We start from the raw sequence: 26226 nt of genomic DNA on the forward strand, positions 1-26226 counted from the left end.
TCTTTGTTTAGGGTGGTTTGTTTTGGAGTGAGTTTTGTACACAGTTTCTACGGGTGGTGTGGGTAGATAAGAGTGTGAGGCTCTGGTGTTATGCCGTATGTCAGAGTCTTGGAAACTAAGGCCGTTAGTCTTGGATTCGTAGATCCGGGGCAGTCTTGCTCCAAGTCTTATATTTCTCTCCTGTGAGGTGCAGGGTATGAGAGTAATACAGGCCATCATTATAAGGGCGCAGAGAAGTATTGGTCATGTAAACGTTAGTTGAGTCTTAGTAGTGGGCATGGTTTAGTTTGGCTATAAGGATTAATTAATCCCCCAGAGGCGAATAGAGCCAGAACAGGCAAGGTGATATCGGGTGGGGCAGGTGCTAGGTGGCTATGCTGACTAAACTTTAGTTCAAGGCAATAGACAGTGTAGGGTAACAAGAGTAGGCAAATTCAGTACAAGGTATATGCTTATTGCGAATACATTCAGTTCAAAACCAATAGGCAGTATGTGTTAGCATACGTAGGCAAGTTCAGTTCGGAGTCGGTGGCAGTATATGCTAATAAGTGGAGTAGTTCAGCCTACATATTCAGCCCGCTAAGGTTATTAGTTGGAACGTGCAGGGGCTGAATAACCCACGAAAGGCGCAGAAAGTGATGCAGTATTGCGAGCGGCATGGAGCTAAAATAGTGATGCTACAAGAGACACCTTCGAGGTAAAGGGAGCGAAGGAGTTGCCAAGAACTGGGGAAACTGCAAATTCTTTACGACATTCTGCATACTCTGCAGGGGTGGTGACACTGATCCATAGGTCTCTGGGATTCCGGGTTAGCGATACAGTAATAGACCAGGGGAGAAGATATGTTGTTGTGGCAGGCTCAGTGGGCAACACATCTCTAACCCTTGTCAATGTATATGGGCCGAAAGTTGATGACCCTGAATTCTTTAATACGCTGTATGTAATCTGCAATAGATTCAGTCATACAAACATGTTCTGGGCGGGAGGCCTGAATGTGATACTCGACGACGGGTCGGTAGGTCGGGAGGGGAGAGAAGGCGGTCTAAGGCGGCAGAGGTCATGCTGTACGCTATGGAGACACTGTAACTGCAGGATGTTTGGAGGCTGCTGCACCCAGGGGTGGAGGGCTTCTCGCACCACACAACTGCCCACAATACCTCGTCCAGGCTGGATTACATTCTGTCGTGCACACACCTTGTTTGCCTCACGGAAGAATGTGCGCTTCTGCCAAGGATGCTCTTGGACCATTCACCGGTGCTGTGGTCCGTGTGCCAGGGGGAGGAACCCCTGACCCCGGTGGAGGTTCAAACCAGCGGCATTACTAGACAACATTTAAGAGCAAAATACACGGTTTAATTAAACATTTCTTTGAGGAAAACCAGGGTACTGTGGCGGGGAGGGGAGACACCTGGGGAAGCCTTTAAGGTAGTGTTAAGGGGGGGAGGTGTATGTCCACAGAACTGGGTGTGCTTAAGCAGATTCGCAGGAAGTTAACCGAGACAGAGAGTAAAATAAAACATCAAGGAGGAGGAGGCAGAGAGGCTAAAGACACCCCGCATGCTCACTAAATGAAAAGAGGAGCTGGATCGCTTCCGGGCCCTGGCAGACCAGGAGGTGAACTACTTCGCTCATCCAGCAATGGCGCGAAGATACAGGGAGGAGGGGGGGCCCGGTAGACACCTGGCAGGATTGCTAAGGCATGAACGAGGGCACAGGGAAATAACTGCGGTGAGGGCAATGAGTGGGGAGATTGTGGTGAAACCCAGTGAGATTGCGGAGGTGTTTTGTGTGTTCTATGAATCCCTATACTCGTCGAGAGGCTCACTCCCCAAGAAGGAGCGTGCGAAATATGTCGAGACAGCAGCTCTCCCCAGACTCACTGCGGAGGCAACAGAGGCCCTAGCGGTCCCCTTTACGGTAGAGGATATACTAAGAGCAGTCCGGGACCTCCCATCGTCCAAAGCACCTGGAACGGACAGTACGACGGCTGAATTTTATAAATAATGGGGCCCAGAAGTAGCTAGCCATATGCTGGGAACATGGGAGGAAGGTATGGAGCTGGGACATCTCCCACCTACCAGGAGGGAAGCAGTGGTGACCATAATCCTTAAACTGGGCAAGGACCCATTGGATTGTTCGTCATATCGCCCGATATCACTGCTGAACCTAGACACGGAAATATTTGCCAAGATACTGGCGGATCGCCTACTCCCATGCGTCACACAGATTGTTCACAAAGATCAATCAGTGTTCATCCCGGGTAGGTCGACTGCGCTGAACCTGAGGAGGCTGTTCGCGATCATGGCCCAGGTGGACCCCTCCAGGCAGGCGGTCGCGGCATTGCTATATATGGAAAAAGCGTACGATTCGGTTGAGTGGGATTTCCTGTTTGAAGTCCTATCCCAGGTGGGAATCCCTGCCTATTTCCTGAATGCCGTACGGCTTCTGTACGCGCAGGCAAGCGCCCAGATCAACATTGGGGGCACGTTGTCGGGCCTATTCAGACTCGGGGTTGGGGGGGGGGACACAAGGCAGGGGTGCCCTCTCTCCCCTCTAATCTTTGCTATAGCGATCGAGGTGTTGGCATGCAGGCTTCGGAAATATCACGGGCACAGAGGCCTGCCTATGGGAGCTCGATTGATTGCTATATCTACCTCCAGGATCCTGAGGTGAATTTGGCCCCTCTAATACGAGAGATTGTGGAGTTTGGGGCAGCATCGGGTCTCAGGTTGAACCGCGCTAAGTACACGCTGTTTCACCTTAACAAAATCGAGATACGCACCCAACTGATCAAGCTGGCTTGGCACCCTAAGGCCCCGCGCATTAGCTGGGAAGGGTTGACACTTTCGTGGGATGAGGTGGGTATCTGCACCCCGGACATTGAGGCCTACTTCCTGGCAGCTCAACTATCGTTTGCCCAGTACTCGATGCAGGGAGTGAAAATAGCACCACATGTACACAGAGAGGCTCGGTGAGACCGTACTCCTTACAGGGGGTGTTGATTTCAATGTGGCGAACAAGGGCGCAATAGACTCTGTAGCATGCACAGTGAATGCCTGGAAATGGGCCCTGGAGAAACTCGAGGGAGGGCACCCGTTTGACCTGGGGATCTCACCGTGGCATACAGAGGTCCTGGGCCCAAAGTTTGACGGGTCCCTGGTACGAGATTGGGGAGGGGCTGAGTTTGAGAGGCTGGAGGACCTGTACCCCGGTGGGGTGTTTGTTTTGCTTGGGACGATTCTGGACAAGGTGGGGGGAGGGTCCCAGTGCAGACTGCAGTACCACAGGATGCGGGCAGCATTCAGAGAGTGGAGCCCGAACTTCCCGGCAATGCCCCCACCTCCCCTCTTATTGCATTACATTAAGAACTCCCAAGAGTGTAAAGGGGTGCTCTCTTCTATATACAAGACGATCCAGGCAGGTACACGCCGTAAACCCCTCAAATGCAAAACAAAGTGGGAGGAGGATGCAGGGGAGTCCTATCGTGATGCTCAATGGAAGGTACTGTGTCGAACAACTCATACCGGAGCTCTCAGCTCCAGACTGCAACTCATTCAACTTAAAACATTCCACAAGGCATATATACCTCCTGCCAGGGTCCACAAGTATGATAACTCTAAACCGTTGAGTTGCCCGAGGTGCACCGCTGACCCTGCAGACATCACGCACATGTTGTGGGAATGTGTTAAATTAAGTTCCTTCTGGGAAAAGGTGATGAAGATAATGTCAGAAATGCTGAGGGCAAGAAATTCAGTGTACAATGGTATGTGGCATGTTTGGGTGGTCTCCTGCGGTCCCGACACAGTACCGTAAACTGCTGGCAACTTGTATGATTGCTGCTAGGCGATGCATATTGATGAAGTGGACTAAAGCAACTCCGCCAGGGTTGGGCAGATGGCTAAGGGACTTAACATGGCTGAGCAATACTGACAGAGACTATGCGGCACTCTGCGGGCCTCAGAAAAAACCGAGGAACATTTGGGAACCCCTTACCACCTACTATTTGGATCAAGACAATGTCTGAATCAATTTGACCAATAGGGGGGTAGCAAATGGGTTGAAAGCATTCAAGGGCGGAGAGTGCCAGACCTATTATTCTCTGAATGTATAGCCTGATGTGTGCAACATGGTGGTCCGAGATGTGATGATGTGAACCAGTTAATAAAGACATGTTTAAAAAGGAAAAAAAAAAAAAATATATATATATATATATATATATATATATATATATATATATTATATGCCACAGAAGAGTGAGGATGAGCTCAAAAAAAGGTCCTGCCTGACTGATTCATTCCAAATGAACCATGACTAAGCAATAGTGGATAAAAAAAAACAAAGATGGCACTGAACCCTAACAAACTCGGGCGTTTCCGATTGATGTCACTAGGAACTGCTTGCTTCTGGAGTCTCACAGGACATTTTAGAACCTTCTCCAAAAAATATCATTGAAATGTTGCAGAAGCAATAGGAGCATGAAAATCAATGAAAGGGAAACAATGGGGGTGTTAAAAGGAAATGCATGACTTCATGCTAGGGAATATGAATTAAGGAAGAGGCGAGACAAAGAGGCATTGGGATGCGAGAGGTAAAAATACTTAAACTTAAGGTGCCAATTGGTGACTTTGTTACTCTAGTTCATGGTTGCACCATGTGCCAACACTTTGACTCAAGAGTCCTAGTTTTATAAAAATGCAGTAATCAAAAGTGAGTGAGAGAGAGTGATAGACTGGGAATGTCTATATAGGGTCATTCATGGTGCAAGCTCTGGCAAGAAACTCAGGAAAGGACGTGAGTGGGTGTGCCTAGAAGTCCTTTGGATTCCATTCCACACAGCCCCACACAAATGCCTCTGAAAGGGTGTATGTAAAGAACAGCACTAACTAACTGGCCCACAAAAGTTTGAATGGTGCAGGTGGGTCCATTTGCAGGTTGGGGTCACCAGTAAACCTCGGTTTCGGGACTCTATACCAGTACTATTATCAAATGCTGAGATTAAAGTTTCAAAGCAACAGGAAGAAGAACTCACCCGAAGACAGCATCAGAAGACCTGCTCTAGCATCCGCTGGGGCCCTTGCAAACATGGCAAAGCTGTACCTCGCCTACAGCCATAAAGAAGTCAATTAATATACCTTTCACTTAGCTATGGCTGTTTTCCAAATTCCCTGAAAATCAGCCAGGTTCACTATAGACCAGCATCGTCTTTACCTTTTCTTGGTACGTTTATTGAAAGAGTGGTCTCTGACCAACTGAAACATTGGATTGGGGATATAAAAACCTTCTCGCACCCTTTCATTCTAGTCTCAAGGCCGGGTGTACTACTAAACAGCTACTGTATGCATATTAGACAATGTTCATAACATTTTGGATGATGGCTGTTCTTTTGTTGATTTTACAAGACCTCTCCGCCGCATTTGATACGATTGACCATGAAGAACTTCTTGGGATCCTGTTGAATTGCTCGGGGATAAGAGGGCAGGTTTTGAATTGGTTTCCATCTTTTCTGAGTGTCAAACAGTTGGTTAAGGGTAAAACTCATTCTGGCCAATTTATAGTTCCGTTTGGTGTTCCTCATTGGTCAATTTGATCTCGTTTGATTAGTTTATATATGGAGCCTTTGGTCAGTTTGGCTATAAAGCATGTATTGTTTATATAGAAATATATTTGCAGTCTCCATCTGACTGAGAAACTGGATCCCCTGGAAATCTTCAGAGGTCTGCACAACCGGGACTCCGTCCATCTATATGTTTGTATATTTAGAAATGTATTTAGCATGAAAAGGTCTTTCTCTGGTACAGCTGTATCCTGTTGCATTGCCCTATTTGTTAAATTCTTTGAAGCCGCTTGTGACTGAACTTTTAGGTTATTCCTGTTCTTAGTGAGATGTTATTGTTGATATGCCCTCGTTTATCGTATTTATTGCATATGGAACATTGTACAGCGCTTTGATGCATGATTGCCTAGTTCACGCTTTAGACAATTGATCTGAAGTGATCAGTCGGATCTGTAACTCTGCAAGGTGTTTTAATATTCTCTAACTCCTAGGTCTACCTGGGTCACCAGTTCAAGAAGTGGAAGACCATATTCACCAGGGGTCTCACGTGGCTAGATGCTTTTCACGGCAACAAGACAGACAAGTAGGACCCTGGGACCATTCTTGTGTGTTGAGACCAGCTGTAACTTGTCATACATATTAGCCAGACATGGGACCTCTGAGCCTGGATAGCAAGACTATAGTGTAATCTTTTTTCAGGAAGCTGCTGCAATGCCATTTCTTTATCCAGTCTGAACATGTGGGAGTCCTCCGACTTCACCCAATGTCTTTGCTCTTCTGAAGAACCTGGCCACCTGGCTGTGAAATATATCTACTCCGGCTGCAGAAATGGGACACTACTCAGCACACTCATTTTCAATGAGACTTTCTTCATCTTTAGAGTTTTTTGTTCCATCCCTCTGGCTCTGGGATATTCCGCTTGTGACGGTGCCCAACCGGCATTGAACTGCAATATCTCTATTTGCTGCACCAGGTCTTCTCTGCAAAGGCAAGGTCAGTGCTACTTCAAGGGTTCTGCAATGAGATCTCTTTGGGGGGGGATCTTCAGACTCAGCTTGGGTTTTAGCTTCCTTTGTATGTCATTGTGGTGCTCCGTTGCAGTCCCCTACCCATTCAGGCTTGAACCATGACTTTCTCCACTTTTTAGTCTTCAAATTAGCACAGTCTACTGAAATAGTGTAGGGCACCATTTAACTAAACTCCTCCTTCCATAGAGACTCTACAGTGTTTCGTAAATGTTCTGCCGAACTACTACTTGGTCAGGAAAACTCAGTAGACATAAGAGGCAAGTAGGTTTATGTATAACTGTGCCTCCCTAGTAGATGTGAGAGTGGCTGATGCTGTCTAGGCACGGTCTAAACCACATATTAATTAGCAACGCCCTTACAGCAAATAACCTTTTAGTTAATGGACCGCTATGAAGATGCTTCTGTTGAGTCATTTTATTTTGTATGGTTATTCTCTATAAAGAAAGATTATGCAAATCAGGCACCCACCTGCATTACATTACCAACAATAACACTGTCCACAATCTCTGGCGCCACCTTGCCAGCAGACAGAGCAGCTCTCGCAGCAATTGTAGCGAGGTCAGTTGCTGTGTGGTCTTTCAGCACTCCCCCATAGGTCCCAAATGGAGTCCGCTTCGCAGAAACAATAAATACTCCTGGAAAGGAAAGAAGAACATGACAATCAGAACATGTTGACATTCCATGTGCAGTCAGTGCCTAGATACAAACTAAATCTACTTCCTCAAAAGACTTTAGCAAAGCAATGGATCATATAATTTTTATGTGGACAAGTAAACTATATTGACGAAGACAGAAATGTGTCCAGTTGAACAGGGGAGTGGGCTGGAATGACAAGTCATCATATTGTAAGCTTCATACTCTGGCTTGGCTAAAGTATACAATATATAACTGGAACAGTTCTACGCTTGTCAAATCTATTCCTGGTAAGGTCAACTCAGGATTTCCTGGTCCTGAGGGGGATGGAACAAGGTCTAAAATACCATATGTACAGTAATAAGGGTAAAAGCACTATGCAGTGTGACAGATTCATTTGCTACAAGCATTGGCAATGCCAACCGTTTGGGATTTGCGTAAGCATGAGAAAGGCACTTGCCAGGCACTACCATAGTGGTATTAACTGGCTATTGATGATAGCAGGTGCAAAATGGTGCGAGTATCTGGGCATATAATAGCAGTGCCTAGCAAATTCCTAATACTTATACACAAGCCAAAACTGTTGATTATGCCAATGCTTGCTTTTAACAGGTCATCAGTGAAGGAAACTCCTAGAGATTATAAATCGTGTGGTTGAAGGCAGACCTGATCAAGAAATTTGTATTATACCAGTAGTGTGTTAAAAACTCCAACAAGTCCTTAACTCTCAGAAGACCGATTTGAGAAAATACTGGCAGGCACTTCGAGTGCAAAGTTTAATGGTAAGGCTTGATTAAAGCAAGCTCAAAGAGAGCCCATGAGGAGGTGTTTTGGGTGGGGAGAGGCAGGAACTAGGTGGCAATGGCCATGGGGATTAGTATGGCCATGGGCAGTCAATGGATCGGCAAATAACCATACACCACCTAAAAGCTTTGTGTCCCTCCTCATATGCCATTTCTCCATATCTGTATTCATATGCAATAGCTTCGGCTTTTAGGTGGCCCTAAGGCGCCACCTAATAGCCCAAACTAAAAACCAGAGCAGAACATTAGTTTAAGGAAATTACTAGTGAGCTAGTCAAAGGGCAGTGATATCATGGCAAGGTACTGTAAACCTATCTACGCGAGTGAAACGCTAACTTGAGAGATGCGTCTGAAAAACCGTCCTAGGTTGATATCTCGGCAGGACTAATTGAGCCCTTCACCCGCCATAGGGTAAACATAAACTGAGGAGAGCAAGTTAAAAATAACTCCTATCTTTAGAGCAGGAAGAATACCTCCTCCCAGCAGACATGTTTTGTACACGTACGTAAGCAAAGTCACACTATGATCTAAGATTACATATCACTATCCACCTAAGCTCAAACATTTAGGTAGGACGTTTGCTGCCACAATTTGCAATTGTGACCTTCAAAGAGGAATTATAAAAAACGAAACACAGGATGGAATGTTAGCATGCCCATAACATGCTTCAAACACATCGCAGAACGAGGTTTGCCAAATAGGCATGCAGATGTAACACTCCTGTGCCCAGGAAGTTTAGCCTAACTGTACGGACATATTTACAACATCTGCACACAGAAAGAACAGGCGAAGACTTCTGGGAGAGCTGCGGGGTAGCGGTGGATTTTCATTGGGCTTCACACCAGTATTTCTTTCTCTCACTGTGTGCTTGGCTCAGTAGAGGGCATTATCATATTAGAAGAAAATGCATGCATGTGCAGCTTTGAGTTATTACTGAACAGGTGTGGGGTGCCCAGGAAGGCAGGCAGGCAGGCCAATGCTGGCAGAGCCGCAATCAAGGTCGAAAAGAGATCCCAGATAAGCACCACACTCTCAGAACTAGCACTGCGCAGGTGGAAAGCATGCACCTCCACGTGCAGGCACACTGCCCGAGCAAGTAACCATCTACCTCTCACAAGGTAAGCACACGCCAAACTGAAGGCCGGGAAACAATTTAGGCGCTGGTGGATGTGCTCAGCAAAGCCCACACACTAATGTGCTTATGGACACCATCAACCACAGAAATCCGCGATCTGCACGCGGCCCTCACCAGTGGCGGACGCAGGATTGAAAATTCAACATTCCAGACAGGACCACAAGTGACACTGGATACAAGAGAGCCATGAGGGGACCAGCGGATGGAGGCAAAATGACACCGATTCTCTTTTCACAAAATGGTGCATTATGCTGTGTTTAGCAGCACCCTCAATGTTTAAAAAGATAAGTCTGAAAGTATCCATTTTGCAGCAGCCATTGGGATCCAACATATCTCTGAAGAAGCACAGGTAAGGAGATGTGGCAGCTGCTGGTGGCGTTTGAGGAGGGGGCAGGGTCATTCCACCTGGCAGCTGTCTCTTCAGTGTTACAACCACGACAGACATTGGTCACGGCAGCATCATCACAAGTATGCCTGCATATACTTACCACTGAACCAGGTGCACTTACCATAGAACCAGGTGCAGCAATAGCCGGCAAAATCGAAAGATCTTTTTGCACGCTCATCGTACTCCAATACCTTCACACGGAAAGCAAGCAGCCAATAGACCCTCAACACTGAAGTGCAATGCGGACATTTCTGAATAACCAATAGCTATGGTTTGGGTCAGTTACATATTATGGGAATGCAGACCCTACCACAAACCCACCAGACTTGGGTCGCAGTTCCAGTAAATAGCTCACGAGTTAGTGCCTGCTGTTTGGATGAGGTCAACCTGCATTTCACAATTTTAAATCACATGGCAGAGCAGACTGAGTATTTCATCTTTCATAGGTCCAGGGTACACAATTTGCACTCACCACTACCAATTGGCTAGTGATATGTGACTCTTGGGGAGTACAAAATGTTGTGTTGTGTATATGTATTGAAAGGAGGTAGCGAGTAAATTTGTATGGCTGGCCAGTCAACTTGAATGGGGCGTCTTCCAACTCTCCAGTACCTTGGCTTTTGCAAATCTGCTCTTGTCTGGATCGCCTCCTACATGGAAATTCGATTCTTTAAAATCTCTTGGAGGTCGCAAACCTCTGTCTCCACACCTCTCCCTATAGGTAATCCTCAAGAATCAGTCCTTGGACCTCTACACTTCACCTTCTCTGTCCTAGAAAGACACCTCATCCGCTGGCTTTCACCATCACGTTTTGCTAATGACACTCAAATATTTTACTCATTTTCCTCCTTCACCCCAGCCGTCTTGGAACAGATAAATGAACCGTCTCAATGCAATTTGACACTGGATGGCTCTTGCAGCCTCTTCAAAAACGGAAGCCATCTTTCGCCCGACTTCCAATGCCATCACCCCCCTCTACTCTGGTCTCTCCTCCCTGCATGACCCTCTTGCTCCCACACACAAGACTCACACTCTTGGAGTTTTCTTTAATAGGGACCCACAATTGCAACAATTCCTCACTACTACTGCCTCGGCTGCTCATATTAACCTTCTCAATATTTGGAAAATGTGCCCTTTTCTTAATAGCCACTCTACAAAAACTCTAATCTCCACTCGTGTGCTCAGCAGACGTGACTACTGCTCAATCCTACACCTTGGCTTTCCTATATACTCCATTCTCCCTCTAGACCAGTGGTCTTCAAACTGGGGGGCCAAGAGGATGTCCAGGTTTGGCCCCAGACTCTTCAAAAAGGGATTAAGATGAATGTTTTAACATACATGATCATGGTGACTTGTTTTAATAGAAAATATAAGCAGTTGACAATCTGCTTATATTTTAAAGAGCTTGGGGCCCCACTGGATATCATTTGGTCCCCCTAGTGGGGCCAACCTCTAAGTGGGGGGGGGGGGGAGAAACAATATTTGTACTGGGGGGGCTCGGTATGAGAGTTTGAATAGCACTACTCTAGACAAAGTCCTCAATTTTGCTACCCACAAGCTCTACAACCTACCCAGATCCTTCCTCACTCCAACCTACCAAGCACATGCTGGTTAGCTCTCCATGCACAACCTCTCCCTTTTCAAAGTTCCTTCTCCTAGTCTACAAAGCTATAAATGGTCTTGCTCCTCAGTATCAGTCTGACTGTATCTCAATTTACTCACCATCTCGTTCCCTCCAATCCTGCTCTACACTCATCCTCACCGTCCCATACCATCACTGTGCCTCTTCTCGCTTCCGCTCTTTCTCTCAACTCGCCCCACGCTCCTTTGGAATCTACTGCCCTTAACAATCAAAGCCATCTCAATCGTGGATCTCTTCAAAGATCGGCTTAAACTTTACTTTATAAGGGAGCTCCCCTGCCTGCTCCACCATCCCCACTACCAGACCCCACCACAATCTAACAGTGAAGCTTAATAATGTAATATTGTATATTTAAATAGTACACCCAGCCCTACAGGTAAGGGATGTCCGAGCCACTTTTACTCTGTAAAAAAAGACAAATAACCCCCCGCCCCCCCAAAACCCCAAAAAAGGGAAAATGCACATAAGGTGCTTTTCCTCCTGCTTTCAGGCACACATCTTCGTGGATGTTTGGCCCAGTAGCACAATTAGTGCCACAGGAAAAAACTATTACTGCCAGACCCGATAAGGTAAAAAAGTATCTTTTAATGTACTTAAATAACTACATGCAAAGAAATATTTATCACAAAAACATGTATTTTAGAGTGAAAATATTTTTACTATAAAATATTCCCATTTGGAATGGACATACTGTTTTTTTACACTTAAAAAACATTTTTCTTTAAACGTAAAAAAAATAGGGAGTCAAATACTTGCACTTCAAAATATTATCTGGAGCACTGGGTACTCCTCTTTAGTTTGAAGAACTTGCCCTCTTAGGTTAATGTTACCTTTACAAGTCGTCCGTTTGCTTATATACATATTTTTCTTCTGTTTTGTCCCCATTATAGGTCTGACTTACCAGCTTGCTACTTTTTCTCATCTTTGTAGCAGTGTAATGGCACCCTTCATAGGAATGCCTCCGCGATCTAAAAATGTGCTATTGTAAATCATTTCTGTTCGAAATTGACATCCCTATTCTTCAAATAAATGCAAACTCAAATAAAGCATTGTACAAAGAAAAAAATATTAAATATGCTCGAACAACAAGGGGAAGTTGTCCAAAAGCATGTATAATAGGGATCTCTTTAGATGCAACAGAAAGGAGTTCGGAAGACGGGGACAGGATGTGGAGTATTTACTCTACAGACCTCAAAAGTTAAACCATTCAATAGCGTGGTTTAGTAGTTGCCTTGTATGTGAAGTAATGAGAAGTGAAAGCCCTGTTAAGCCAGTAACACTGACAATGAACGGCTCGCTTTTCTCTCCAACTAGTTTTTAAAAGAAATGTTTTCAGGAAAAGAGCTTTTAAAAGTTGGTCCCCGTTAGGTCGGAGATACTCTGCAAGCCCTGATGTTTTCGCTCATATTTTTTTGCATTCCTGTACTGTGCTTGTAGTTTTAGTTTCCCACCATAAATGCAGGATTATATGTAAAACAGTGCAAAGCGACGGGACTGGCAAATCATCTCCCACTTGCAGTAGAATGACATGAGATCGTCAGATTGTTTAGATTTAAAGGGCCCGTTAGATGGAATTATTTGCACGTAAAACCTGCTACTTGCGTGCCAAACTGCGTTACGAAACACTGCTCGTTGAATGTGCAGGACTTGCATGGAGTTTGTGCAGCTGTTGAGCACCTTGCAGAGCGTGGGCGTGGGTTGCGCAGAGGGCTGGGAATGGGCGGAACACAGAAAATGGGGAAGAACATGCGAAAAAGTGGGTATTCATGGAACCACCAGTGCAGCCTCTCAGAAAAGAAATGGCTACTTAAATCTGTCAATCTCCATGCCACCCACCCAAAGGCAGTCGTAAAGACACTTGCACATAGGAATCGCAGCGCAGAGGTGGGTTTGCATGTAGGATTTAGGGGTGCGTGTACACAACCAGGGTTCTGATTTAACTATGGGGCGCACATAAGCATTGTAGCGGGATGCAGGAACTGTTTATGGGGGTTCGCACACAGATGTTTTAAGTTTAATCCGAGTTACGATTTTTCATACGCATGTTGTCGGGGTGCCTGCAACAGTTACAGGGGTCCTGCGCAGGGTTCCCGACATGCAGGCATGCTTGCGGGTGGACCCCACGCACTGTTTGAAGGGTGCATGTATTCACGCCCGGGGGAGCACGCAAAAGGTAGCTGTTCTCGCTGTTTATACTTTGCATGGGGGGGTCGGGGCGTTCCGGGCGCGACTTGCAAATACAATTACTTTGCACAGTACATTCCATGAATATGCAGGGTGCACATTTTTCATTCTGCACGCAGGCTCACGCAGTGTTGTTCTCGCTATGCAAACATTGCGGGAGAAATGCACACTTTTCTATGAATCGGGCCCACAGACTTAAACGCATACTCTGAATTAACCCTACGGATAAAGAAAATATATACTTTTTTTTTATATTCTCTGACGGCTGCATGAAGCATGTCGATTCAATGAAAACAAATATAATTTTCACACAAAAAAGTGAAAGACATGTAAATATACTTCACAGCTTGAACAACTTTTACTTACAGGTACATAGTGGCTGATTTTGTTTTAAAGTATGGGCAGTTGGATCATTTTTACTGAGGGGCTTTATGGGGTTTTGAGTTTCAGACCTTAATGTGCCCATCTCACCTCGGATCTCTAAAGATTCCATAATCACTTCCATGTCTGCGCAAGCCCTTTGCTAATGGAGTGCTCAAAACAAAAACAAGGTCAGTGTCAGGTTGCCAGCCCAGCCGCTGATGTGCATGTAGCAACTGCACACTTTTGACAGCTCTTATGCTGTCCAGGGGGCTTGGCAACCTAAGCCACCTCCTGTTTCACTGAGAGCTCCAGTTACAGGGCCGACCTATGGATCTAGGAAAAAAGGCAGAAGCAAGAAGTCAGCTTTGCCTCCTATCCTCATCATTAGCTGAGAAATGTAATTATATTGAATTTATGGTTATCTGCTTGAAGCTATCATTACTTGACGTTTTTTTCTTTTATCATTTAAGTGGAGGTAAGGTAACTTTAAAAACGTTGAACATAGTATTTTATTAATTCACTTGCACCAAGAGCAGAAAGGCCCCCATTTTTAATTATATGAACGATTTAAAATATGCACACTCATTAAGAGTCAACAAGCATCCACCATGAATGAGAAAAAAAAAGTTACTTCAAACGTACTATATAGTAATTAACGACTTAAAATAATGAGCGACTCCTCCACAAACAGATTAAAACAAAGCAGAGGCAGTACACAATTGAAGCACACATACTTTTCTAAAAGAAAATGGATTAGAACTGCACCTATCAAAGGAATACTCGATTGATGTCCATCTCCCAAGACAAAGCTCATGAACCTGGATACACACATTCTCAAGCCCTGAAGAAGCGCCTGCAGTGTTGGCTGAAGTTGCATTTTTATAAATAATCTTCTGTCTATAAAATAATAAATCTATTATTTTAGCCTACTTTTTTTACTCCACCGAATCACCACCTTAGTAGTTGCAACGCGCTGAATCCGAGACATACTGTTCTCTCGCCGTGGGTCACCAGACCTTAGTCTGCTGGGATGAATAGTATGAGCAAGGATTAAGTGGCAGGCAATGTTGGGAGTTAGACCGGGTATAATAGCAGTCTAGAAATTATTGTTTTTAAAAATAAAAAAATCGAATTAACATAGAATGGTAAAAGTTAGCAGTTTGAGGTATCTAAGATGCATTCACAATACCTACTTCTTTTCACTATGCCTACAGGATATGAACGTTCTTCTAGATATCTGCTGGCAGTTTTTGATATTTTACCAACAAAAAGCATATAAGATATGTTGCATGTCGTGACCGTAGTGAATAAATTGCACTTTGTGGTTGGGAAAAGGTCGCTATAAGACAATTTGTTCTCATCAATAACACACTGGATTATGGAGATCTGTTTATATGTAAATGTATAATAGTGTACATATTAATATAAGTAAGCCAGCCGGTGAAATCAATTCATTGCAGCTCTTGTGAAAAACCCCTTTGTTGCCCTTTTCATATGCAGTATAGCACCCATGACTACCGGCAGTGATTAAAGTAGAACGCAAAATAAAGGTGTCTCTAACAAGGGGCTAGGGCCTTAGTGCTGGTTATAGCCAAAAAGAGAACTGTGTCCCAAACAATACATCAAGTTATCCTGCAAACATTCCTTTTGGGTGACCCAGAATGGTCTCCGATTCTCTTGTTTGTCTGGATTAGGGCTGGAAATCCAGGATACAGTAGGACATCAAAACCCAGGAGAGGTCTTGAAGGTTCCACGAACGTGTGAAGTTACCCTATCAGCCCTGAACTTTGTATTGAATTAGTTAGTGAACGTGTTTGAATTGTTGATGGGCGAAGTTCAGGCTCATTCAGGAATTTTGTGGGAACTCACTGAAGAAGTGGGTCTATGTGAATCCTCAATGGAGCGTCTAAGGTGCACCCTAAATACGTCAGTAATACCATCGCTAAAGGGCCTGATGGAGGAGGTTACAAAGCAGGGCCTTGATACAAGCCTGATCCATGGGGCTCTACAGGAAGCAAAGATTGAAAAGAAGGACTCCAGGGAATGTTATTGAATTACTAAATCGCACCAACAAAAACAGCGAACCGTCGACAGAGGAGGAGATCGCGCCTTTGGATGGCAGGCTGGGTCTTGATACTCCACTCTCAGAATCAACCTTGGAGGAGTTTAGGAGAATGGCACAAGTAGGTGGAGGTGCTGATCCATCAGAAATACACAGACATGCTCCCTAAACCTGTCCTGGTGGAGGAATCTACTGAAAGAGATTGGATAGAGAGTGCACAACATAATTATCATAGGAGAAGAAAAGTCAAAAGAAGGGGGATTAAAAATGGGAGACTGAAGGATACACACCCAGTCCCGCCCCACTCCGTTGGAGAAGAACAAACATCAAAGAACCAAAGATCTAGGAAATCGAAGAACATAGGCACTGCTAGTTTCATCAAGGCCTTAACAAAACCAAGTCCAGCAGATTCAAATGGACCTGGGAAATTCCTGGCAGGTACAAAAGTCCAGGAGAAAGATTTTATAGTGATTGAGGACCAGAATCCAGTCACCCGAGATATGCGCTTAGTAAGGAGGTGCAAGTTCCAGAACGCTCCTGGGGTACATGTGGTCAAGGCCAGTATAGGCATACAGACAGAGGTAATTGAATACTTCAATGACAACGTATTGAATACTTCAACTGATTGTCCCCAGAGTGGAACAGGTGTGGACAAAAGGATTGATCATCAACAGCCCCTTGGCAATTCTGGAAAATGGGCCCCCATTTAGTGCAGGAGAAAAACAGATAACACCGCAATTGGGCAGAGTGCTGCAATTGCAATACCTAAACCCAAATTGTTAAAATGGGCTAAATTTTCGGCAAGGAAAGGCACAGCATCAACAGATGGGCCCGGAGAGTACCTTAGTGTTGCCCCTGTTAGGTATGAATTGATGTAGTAACACTGTGTGAGACTGCACAACACTTATCTGGTTGGTGTTAGGCAACTTCTGGTAAAGGTCTGTACTACACAAGTTGGTAGTGTGACTGAGCAGCAAGGCCTATCAAGAGGGGTAAATGTGAGCTGTAGAGCTGTAGCAATGAAATTCGTAAATACAAGTAACCAAGTAACACTTACACTCAAGTTTTCAGTTAGTTATTTATTAATTTGACATACATTTTTAAATAAGCGTTCTTTAAAAAGGGAAAGATATGTAACACTGTAAATATACTTTAAAATACTTTTCAGAATCAAACAAATTAGTGGATACTCAATATGTTTTCTTACACAATTCGTACACTCTGAAGTGACCTCATTCACAAGGACAGTAATGGCATTTATATATCACACTAGTGCAGATTCTGAGGTTTCAGAAAGGAAAGGTTTGAGGAAGGAAAAAGGTTAAACAGGTTCTCAGGATATGTGAAGACAACAAAATCTTCCAATGAAATCTAGACAAGCCTTTCCCAGCAGTAACAGTCTAAAACAAGTGACCACTTGTGAGGGACAAACAATATTAAAGTCAATGGGCTAGAAATGTCTGCAGGGAGCCAGGGCAGCCAAAGTCAAATGGGACACAGTCTACGGAGCTGAGACACTTAGATTGAAAAGTCTTGCACAAAGTTAGAGAGATTGTAGAAAAATCACTTGTAGGGTCACAAGCTGTTAAGCCTATGAAAAACAGAGTTGGAACCAACTCGAAGGGTAAGCCACTGCAAGTCTCAACTGAGAAAAGCATAGCTCAAAGACACTGAGGTTAAGTACCCCATGTCTAAACAGTACCTCTGGTTTGAAAAGAAGTGGTCCAATTGGACTCTTGTCAGGTTGCAGCGATGCAGACCCAGGGTTTCTGAGCCTCAGTTGTGGGGACAAGAGAGAGGACATCTAGAGGGCTCCTGCAGCAGCACTTTAGAGGTCGTCTGGAGCTACGGGCTCTTTTCGGTTCAGCGGCACTTCACGGTTTCAGAGCTTGGTAAACAACACTGTCGTGGATCTCAGATACCGGTTGGGCTTCCTTCACTCCTTGGGTCCTGCACTCTGGTGAGGGGACTCGAGCTTTGGTCGTCCTGCTTCTGAAGGGTTTTTAGGAGAATCCTGGAGCTTCTGGTCGGATTTCAGACATTCCACTTACGGATTTTCAACACCTGGCACTCAGTTCTTGCAGCAGTGAAGAAGTACAGCCAGTCAGGGAAGATGATCCAGTGGAGTTCTTCTCAGGGTTAGTTGGTCCAGAACTACTCTGTCAAATTGAAAAAGAAGTTTCAGCACAGCAGTAGGGCTTCACCGGGCAATTCAAAAGGTCCAGGAGGATGCAGCAAGCTTTGTTCATGGTTTAATCGACAGGTGTTTCTCCCAGTGGTCGACTCGGTCTCTAGCCCCAAAACCCTCGCCTTTTAATCATGTTTCTCCCATTTATGCACAGCATAGGCTGTCAATCACACAGCATGGTGGCTGTCCTAAAAGGACAGTCAGCCAGCCAATCAGGAATGGTTGCATTCAGGCATTCCTAGAGACAAAGGGCAGGGGAGTTTCGGGACCCTCCCTCACATCCTGCCTTTTCAGACACACTGGAGCCAGAGGCGGGCTTTAGGGCTGAAGCCTGCCAAAGACAAAATGAACAAGGGCTCAAACCTGGCTCAACGCATCGAATGAAACCCAAGAAATACCGCACAAACAGAAAATAGCACAGAAAGAAGACCTGGACAATTTTGATAAAACGGTCACCCATGGGTGCTATACTGCAGCTGAGGATTCAGCCTGTGGTAGAAAAGCACAATGGTAGGAAAATTAAACCACTGCCACCAGCCATTTAAAGTAGTGAGGGTAACATACAAAAATGTTACATGAGAATGTAGGATAAGGGGCACTAGGTAAACCCCCAGCACTCCACATAAAATGGTGTGTACTAGACCTACAAAGAGATAAGTAAAGTCAATTTCACTTTACAATACTTGGGAACATTAGTTCACACTAGAAAAGGTATTTAAACCGTAGGAAGAATCTAAAGGGATTTCTCCGTGACACTGCACTGAAGGTGCTGTGTGTAAACATACAAAAAGTAGATGCCTATGGAGTTGGTCAGACTCCAGAAACAGTGAAAACACTAAATTCAAATCAGGTAAAAACACGAGAGAGTGAGAAAAAGGTCTCACTCACTGCAGGGTTAAAATTAAAAAGTCCTACGTCCAGCAAAAGGGCTGGGGGTCTCTAAGGTTGAAGGGAATTAGCAAAGAAATGAGAATTCTCCCTAACACTCGTCCCCCTCAGACTAAGGGACAGGAGGATTTAATCCACTCCTGAATGAATCTCCTATTCCAGTCGGTCATACTTTCTGGAGAGACCATCAGCATTTTGGTGACTACACCCAGACCTGTGTTCTATGGTAAAATCAAACCCGTGGAGGTTGATTGACCATGTTAACAATTTTGGATTCTCCCCCTTCATCTGCATTAACCATCTCAAGGGTTGGTGGTTTGTCTGAATAATGAAAGTAGAACCATACAAGTATGGCCTAAACTTCTTCAGAGACCACACAATGGCAAAATATTCACATTCTAAAGTTGTCCCACTTGTCTCACGGTCCTTCAGTTTTCTACTGATGATGCAGATAGGGTGTTCCCTGCCTTTCACATCCAGTTGGCTCAAAACTGCACCTATCCCTGTGTTAAAAGCATCTGTTGTACAATGAAGGATTGATTTATTCAGGAGTTTTCAAGACAGGAGCTTGACAAAGGGCTTTCTTCAGTCCTTAGTTCTTCAGTGCCTTACTGCACTCTTCATTCCACCTGACCTTCTTGGGGAATGTGGGTGAGGAGATCACATTTGATGGAGACGCTATGGTCACAGCGTTCTCTATGAAGTTCCTGTAGTACCCAGTGAGACGTATGAAGGTTCTGACGTGAGTCTGAGTAGTAGGGATGGCCCAGTCTTGTACAGCTTGTACTTTCCTAGGCAATGGCCTTATTTCACCTCCTCCTACCCCATGTCCAAGGTAGACCACTTTACTCTGACAGATTTGACATTTACTAGCCTTTATGGTCAGATGGGCCTGTTCCAGAGCCTGCGAAACATATCCTAGGATGGTGAAGATGCTTTTCCCAAGTGGGGCTGAACACTGCAATGTCATCCAATTATGCCACGCAGAAGTCTTCTAACCCATTCAGAGCTTGATTCACCATCCTCTGAAATGTAGCAGGTGCATTCTTGAGTCCAAAAGGCATAACCTAAAACTGGTATAAACCTCCTGGGGTGGAGAATGCAGTTTTCTCCCCGTCGTGGTCTGTCAGAGCTATTTGCCAATAGCCTGCGGTCAGGTCAACTTTAGTGAGGAATGTGGCTGAACCAAGTTTGTCCACCAGCTCATATGTCCTGGGTAAAGGATGGATATCAGTCGTGGTGACTGTATTAAGAGCTCTATAGTCCACAGAGAATCTCAACTCCTTAGTTCCTGCTTTGGGCCCTAGTACAACTGGACTAGCCCATGGACTTGTAGATGGCTCAATAACCCCACGATCAAGCATCTTCTTGACCTCTTCCTTTATGTGTAATCTGACATGATCTGACATTCCGTAAACCCTGCTTTTGACAGGGAGACTGTCACCAGTAAGACTATCATGCTGGCCCCAACGGATCAATCCTGGTGTCAGTAAAAACAGGGAGGCAACCCGATTCAACAGAGCCTTGCACTTCTCCTGTTGCAGAGTCAAATCTGAAGAAGGTTTTTCTCCTTCAATAGTCTCATTGGAAGGTTGTCCCCTGAGGAGATCAGGGAGCGGCTCACTCTCCTCCTCCTCCTCTGGATCAGAAGCTAGAAGCAAAGCTCCCAATTCTGGTCTGGAAACAAGCTTTCGGACAGTTAGTGTGATAGACACTAGGGACCTCCTTAGGGTTGCCCAGGTCCACTAAATAATTGACCTCTCCAAGTTAGTTTGCCTACAATCTTGAAGGGTCCAATCCACTTGTCCTGTAAGGCCCTTTGCCTTGTAGGTACCATAACCAATATAAGCTGGTCTGGAGTAAACTCCACCATGTTGGCCTTCTGGTCATGCCAATGCTTGACCAGAGCCTGACCTGCTTTCATGTTTGCAGAAGCTTCTGTCATCAGTGCCATCCTCTTCTTGAGGCCCAGCACATAGTCAGTGAATCTCACTGGTTGTAGGGAAGGAGCACTCTCCAGCCCTTCCTTGATCAGGGCCAAAGGGCTTCTGACTGCATGACCATAAAGAGGTTCAAAGGGGCTGAAACCAACCCCTGCTTGGGGGACTTCTCTATAAGCAAAGGGAAGGCATGGTAGTAGAAGGTCCCACTTTCTTCTCAGGAGTTCCTCTAAAGCACTCGTCATGCTCTTCATAGTACACTTAAAGCTCTCCACCAACTCACTGGTTTAGGGATGGTAGGCAGTTGAGAACTTGTAAGTCACTCCACAGTTCTTCCAGCCCAAGGGGTACCATCAGTCTTTTTGGGGGTCCTAAACCGCTTACGGTACTGGGAAGGAGATTTCCCAAATCCGGCTATTATGATTCATAATCCTCTCTCTCACTGGCGCCCAACTACATCATAGGCCTTCAGGGGAAAGGCCTAGACATGAGCCATGGAATTAAATCATTCCCACTTATTCCTTGAAGACCATACGTGTATTCAAACGTACCCAGCAAATCCAACACATCAGGTTTAGGTTCCTACATACTCACTGCTTCTTTAGGCAGGTGAGGCCTCTTGGGACTAGTAGACCTAGAAGATCCTGAAAGGCAAGCAGAATCAAGGGACATCTTTTTCATTTCCATTCCATGCTGCATTTCTCTTTCTCGTAGTTTAACCTCTTGATGTTTGGTTTCAGCTTGGACATCTAGTTTCTTGAACTCCAACTCTAATTTTAGCCTCTCAAGAGAAAGATAATCTGGGTTTAGCTTTGGACTGTATGGGTTCCCAATGTGACTGAGTATAGGGGCGGGTGTGGAAGGGTGGCTCCCTTCTGGAGGCTCCGTTCCCTCCTCCGACTCCTCTTGCAGATTGGGGTTTAACTCTAAACAAGCATCTGCATCATTATCGTCCACATTATTTGGGTGAGTATGTGTTACAGGCCTACTACCCAAGCTTTGGTGATTTAACAACCTTACAATCAATTCACATTCTTTTCCTTTCAGAGTCAGACCCCTGGTTTTACACATATCTTTCAGTTGATTTACTGTCAGGACAATCAGGGCTGCCTCATTAAAGGTATCCATATTTGGCATGCTACAATTGCTTAGCCTTGTGGCTGGTTTAGTTGTGCACAAGTATAACAAATAGTCAATGTAACCACTCTACGCCAATCCCACTGCCTGCCACCAGTGTTGGGTAAGAACATATCTGCTTGGTATTAGGTAACCCAATTTGTTTAGTACAGACCTATACCAAAAGGTGGGTTACCTAATACCAAGCGGTTACGTGTTGTGCAGTCTCACACAGTGTTACTGCATCAGTTCTTACCTAACAGCTCCTTGGATGCCCAGTGATGGGGTTCCAAGAAAGTGGAAGGACTATTGTGCCAGACAGAAAGGAGACCAGTGCACTGCCTAAGGGGAGGAGAGAGGAGGAGGAGGAGGAGTTGGTCATAAATCAGGAGATAACTCAAGATTAGGAGATAGCTCCTTTCGCCATCCTAAGACTCTGGCTTAAGAGTTCAACAAAAGCCATGAAACAAAAATCTCTAAATTGTGACGCTATTCTGGCCGTCAAGAAAATCCCAGATTTATATCTGTTTTCCTCTGAAGACATTGAGTTTGTTCGATTTCCACTTGAGCAGACCGTTTTTTGGCACAGATGGGGCTAAAATCCAGGGTGGGGACAAATACCATTTTAGCAGCTACTACGGACCTCCAGAAACATGGCCTAGAGGTCCATACGGCTCTGCCCGATAGGGAGCTGGAGGCAAATAAAGGTGGGCAAGCACAAGGAGGAGAGTGTAAATTGAGTAGGGACATTAATAACGCAGGGATCCCTAACTCAGAATCTGTAAATTGAATTTCTGACGGGCAGGGTGACTCGCAAAAGGTCTGATCTATGGTCCCTGAAATCCTGAGTAAAGTTTTAGAGAAGTTAGGGGTAGGGATGGAGCCTCTTTAGTCGCAAGGAGTGGCGATTTGTGAATTGGAATACACAGGGTTCCAATTCTTTTAAGACTACAACCATGAAGGAGATCATTTGTGGAACTAATGATTTGATATTCTTTCAAGAAACATGAGTATTGAATTCCTTTCAGCTGGAGGGTTTCACAATACTACATCAGCCAGAATTACTCCAGGAGGGCTGGGGGAGAGACCCTCGGTGGCCTTACCATTGCCACCCATAATACCATAATAGCAAAGTCGGAAGTTATACCCACAACAAAAGGAATATTAGCAGCAAAAATGGGGATACGATCTAGGGACCGGTTACAAATGTTGATAGTCATAAATACATAGTGGCACCGCGCCTGTATTGACCCCACAAAGAATCCTTGGAAGATCTTCATGCAAGGGTAAATTTAGACTACTCTGGGATATATGTCATCCTAGCAGGAGACTTTAACGCACAATGGGCCTCATTACACGGTAGGCGGTAAGGGTTTACCGGTACCGGTATTTTACCGGTACCGCTAAACCCTTACCGCCTTACGAGGTCCCTTTGCGGGTTGGAGAATTTAACGCCTGCTTTTTGCAGGCATTAAAAACCAACCCGCAAAGGGACCAGGGAGGCAATTACGGTACCGCAATTTGCAGTGCCGTAATTAGCACCTTCCCCATTCCCATTATGCCCTATGGGGCAAAAATGGGAATGGGGAAGGGCAATGGGGGAAGGGGGAATTACCACCCCACCAACCTTGGAATAGGGCGGTAATTCCCCTTTCCACCAAGGCTGTGCCGGTATTTTACCGGCATGGACCAAGGTGCTAACAGCACCTTGGTCCACCGCCGTCCGTGTAATGAGGCCCAATGTATCGCCACCCTGGCCAGTGAGGGTAGGTCGACTGCTAAAAGTCACTGATTTGGGTAGCGTTTCTTTCGGAGTGGAATCTGACAATGGCACAATAGAGGGAGATGGTCCCCCTGCAGCAACCTGGAGACCGGGCAGCTCGATCTCTACCATTGACCATGTGTTCCTCTCCCGCCAGTTAATCGAAATTTGTGATAACCTTTGGGTCAACGATGGGGGTACTAGTGATCATAATCGCCTCGAGGCTGTAATGTCCTGGGATTTCTCTAGGACTGTGGACCATCAATACCAACCAGTATCTGTTAATAACGGTAGAAATAGGTTGGTAAAGTATAGAAGAGATAATGCACATCTAAATGAGAAGTTGCAAAAGGTTTGTATTTGGATGCCCGATCACACTCTGAAGAATAGATGTAGCCCGTTGAATTTTCAAGAATTTCTGTGGTCCACTATCGTCCCCCCGGGACAAAAAATCAAAAGCAGTGTTCATACCAACACCTATTTGATCAGGAGACTTGGTCAAAGAAGAGAGAATTGCGCAAAGTGTTGAGGGATTTGGGTGTAAAATCTCTGAGCGGGAGAGTACAAAAAAAGAGAATAACCTCAAGAGGGAGTATAAAAATTGGTCTCAGTGTCGTCAAGCACTCCGCCTTCAAAAAGATGCAGAGTTGGTGCTTGGAGTATTGTGTAACAATAATTCTTGCAACATTTTGGGATTAGTAAATCAACTGGAGGCCCCACAAACGAGATCTCAAAGTAATATAGTAGCAGAAAGTGGAGTAATTATCTTAGCTTCCACTATAAAAAGGCACCCATAAAATCCTGCTTTAAGATCCCTAATACACCTTGGGAGTTAGATTATTCAGAGAGTGTCATATCCGAGTTGATTCACAAAACATGTTCCTCTAGGGCAGCAAGACCAAATGGTTTGACCTATCAGGTACTTAAGAAAAATGTAAGCCTATGCTCTAGGTTGTACGCCCTGATTTTTCGAAAGATTTTGGAGGAGGAGATTATTTCACTTGTCCGGGAAGACCTCTATCATCATTCCCATTTTCAAGAGGGGTGATCGGATGGATCCAGCTAATTGCCGTCTGATTGCCCTCCTTGATGTAGAAAGTAAGATATTTGTGGGATTATTATTGAGAGAGTTGGTACAACGGGCCAGACAAAGAAACACCTTATCAAAGTTTCAGACACGGTTCTGCAAGGGTCATTTCACAGCATTGAATGGGACAATATTGGGGATTCTCTGTGAAAGATCTTTAGTCAAAGGGGTTCCGGTGCTCTATAGAGCCTGGATAGACCTCTCGAGAGCTTTTGACCTGGTGAATAGAACACCTTTGGGAGAAATTATAGAGGTGGGGGATACCAAAGACTCTGCTGGTGATGTTAGCCAGCCTCCACAAGGATACCACTGTGAGAGTCAGGCTGGATGACGCAGGCCATTTATCAGATCCTGTGGAGAGTGGCATAAGACAGGGGTGTATGGTGGCCCCCTCCTCTTTAACCTTTACCTAGCAGACCTAGGCAAGGCGTTGACGCTTCAGCATTGGCTAGTCCTAAAATTGACTCTTGTCCGAGATCGCTAGCCTATGCTGAGGGTATCGTCCTCCTTGATAATACAGCGGTTGGTCTTCAGCGTCTGTTGAACTCATTGGGGACTTATGCAAGAGAGAATGACTTGCTGATTAACCCAGGGACGTCGAAAATATTGATCTTTAAGAGACCAGGTAGACAGGTAGCTAAATATAAGTGGCCCCTGGAGATCAATTTATACCAGTGGTAAAGGAAGTGGTCTACCTGGGGTTTACATTATATGCTTCTCTGAAGGTGGGCCAAATTACCCTTGACCGCCTCGGGAAGATTTCCCAACTGACATCCAAAATGAGAAAACTTCTGGTGACATATTGCAAATTCTCTATACCTCATGTGATCAAATTTTACATTGCCAGAGTGATTGCGGTTATCTTATACGGCCTATAGGCTAAACCTTTGGCCTTGAAAATGAACTGGCCGAGATTGGAGGGCCGAATATGGAAGAAGGTTCTTGGCCTCCCTCGGAACCTTCCAATGGCCAGTTTAGGATATGCGTTAGGCCTAAGATCACTTAGATCACATGCAGAATAGAGGCAAGTTTCTCTATATCGATTGATTGTGGCTCCATAAGCTAATTTGCTTTATGAAGATATTAACGTGCATTTGGAACATTCTTCATCAATGTTCCTGTCTAACATAAGACATCTTGTGCTTGGAATACTGGCAGAATGCGATAGTGATGTCGATACCCTTCTGTGTAACTCAATGAAGGTAAAGAAAGCATTGGAGCGAACTGACTGGATCCACACAATCAATGATATGCGTAGGCTATCTTTAGCTAAATCGCTCTCACCATTTGATAAAAGGATTGGCTTCCTCGGGTTCCTGAGGCATTCCCCTGACTGGAAAGTGAGGCAGGCCTTCCTAAAAGGTTCAATTAAATTTGATCTCTACTGGAGAGGTTTTGTCTTGTTGGGGCCGTAGTGCCAAAGCAATACAATTCGGCTCAATCTGTGAGGTTG

General features: G+C 45.0%; 1 protein-coding gene across 1 annotated transcript in view; it reads right to left on the reverse strand.

The window, feature by feature from the left end:
- The window catches only part of ACAA2 (acetyl-CoA acyltransferase 2), a 417950-nt gene that overhangs the window by 316139 nt on the left and 75585 nt on the right, over positions 1-26226 (reverse strand). The window contains exon 2 of the mRNA XM_069626958.1: positions 7051-7217. Within this exon, the coding sequence (XP_069483059.1) occupies positions 7051-7217 (167 nt within the window). The remainder of the gene's footprint in view (positions 1-7050; positions 7218-26226) is intronic.

The sequence above is a fragment of the Ambystoma mexicanum genome, chromosome 6p (assembly GCF_040938575.1).
Source record: "Ambystoma mexicanum isolate Mex_15411 chromosome 6p, UKY_AmexF1_1, whole genome shotgun sequence".
Lineage (NCBI taxonomy): Eukaryota > Metazoa > Chordata > Amphibia > Caudata > Ambystomatidae > Ambystoma > Ambystoma mexicanum.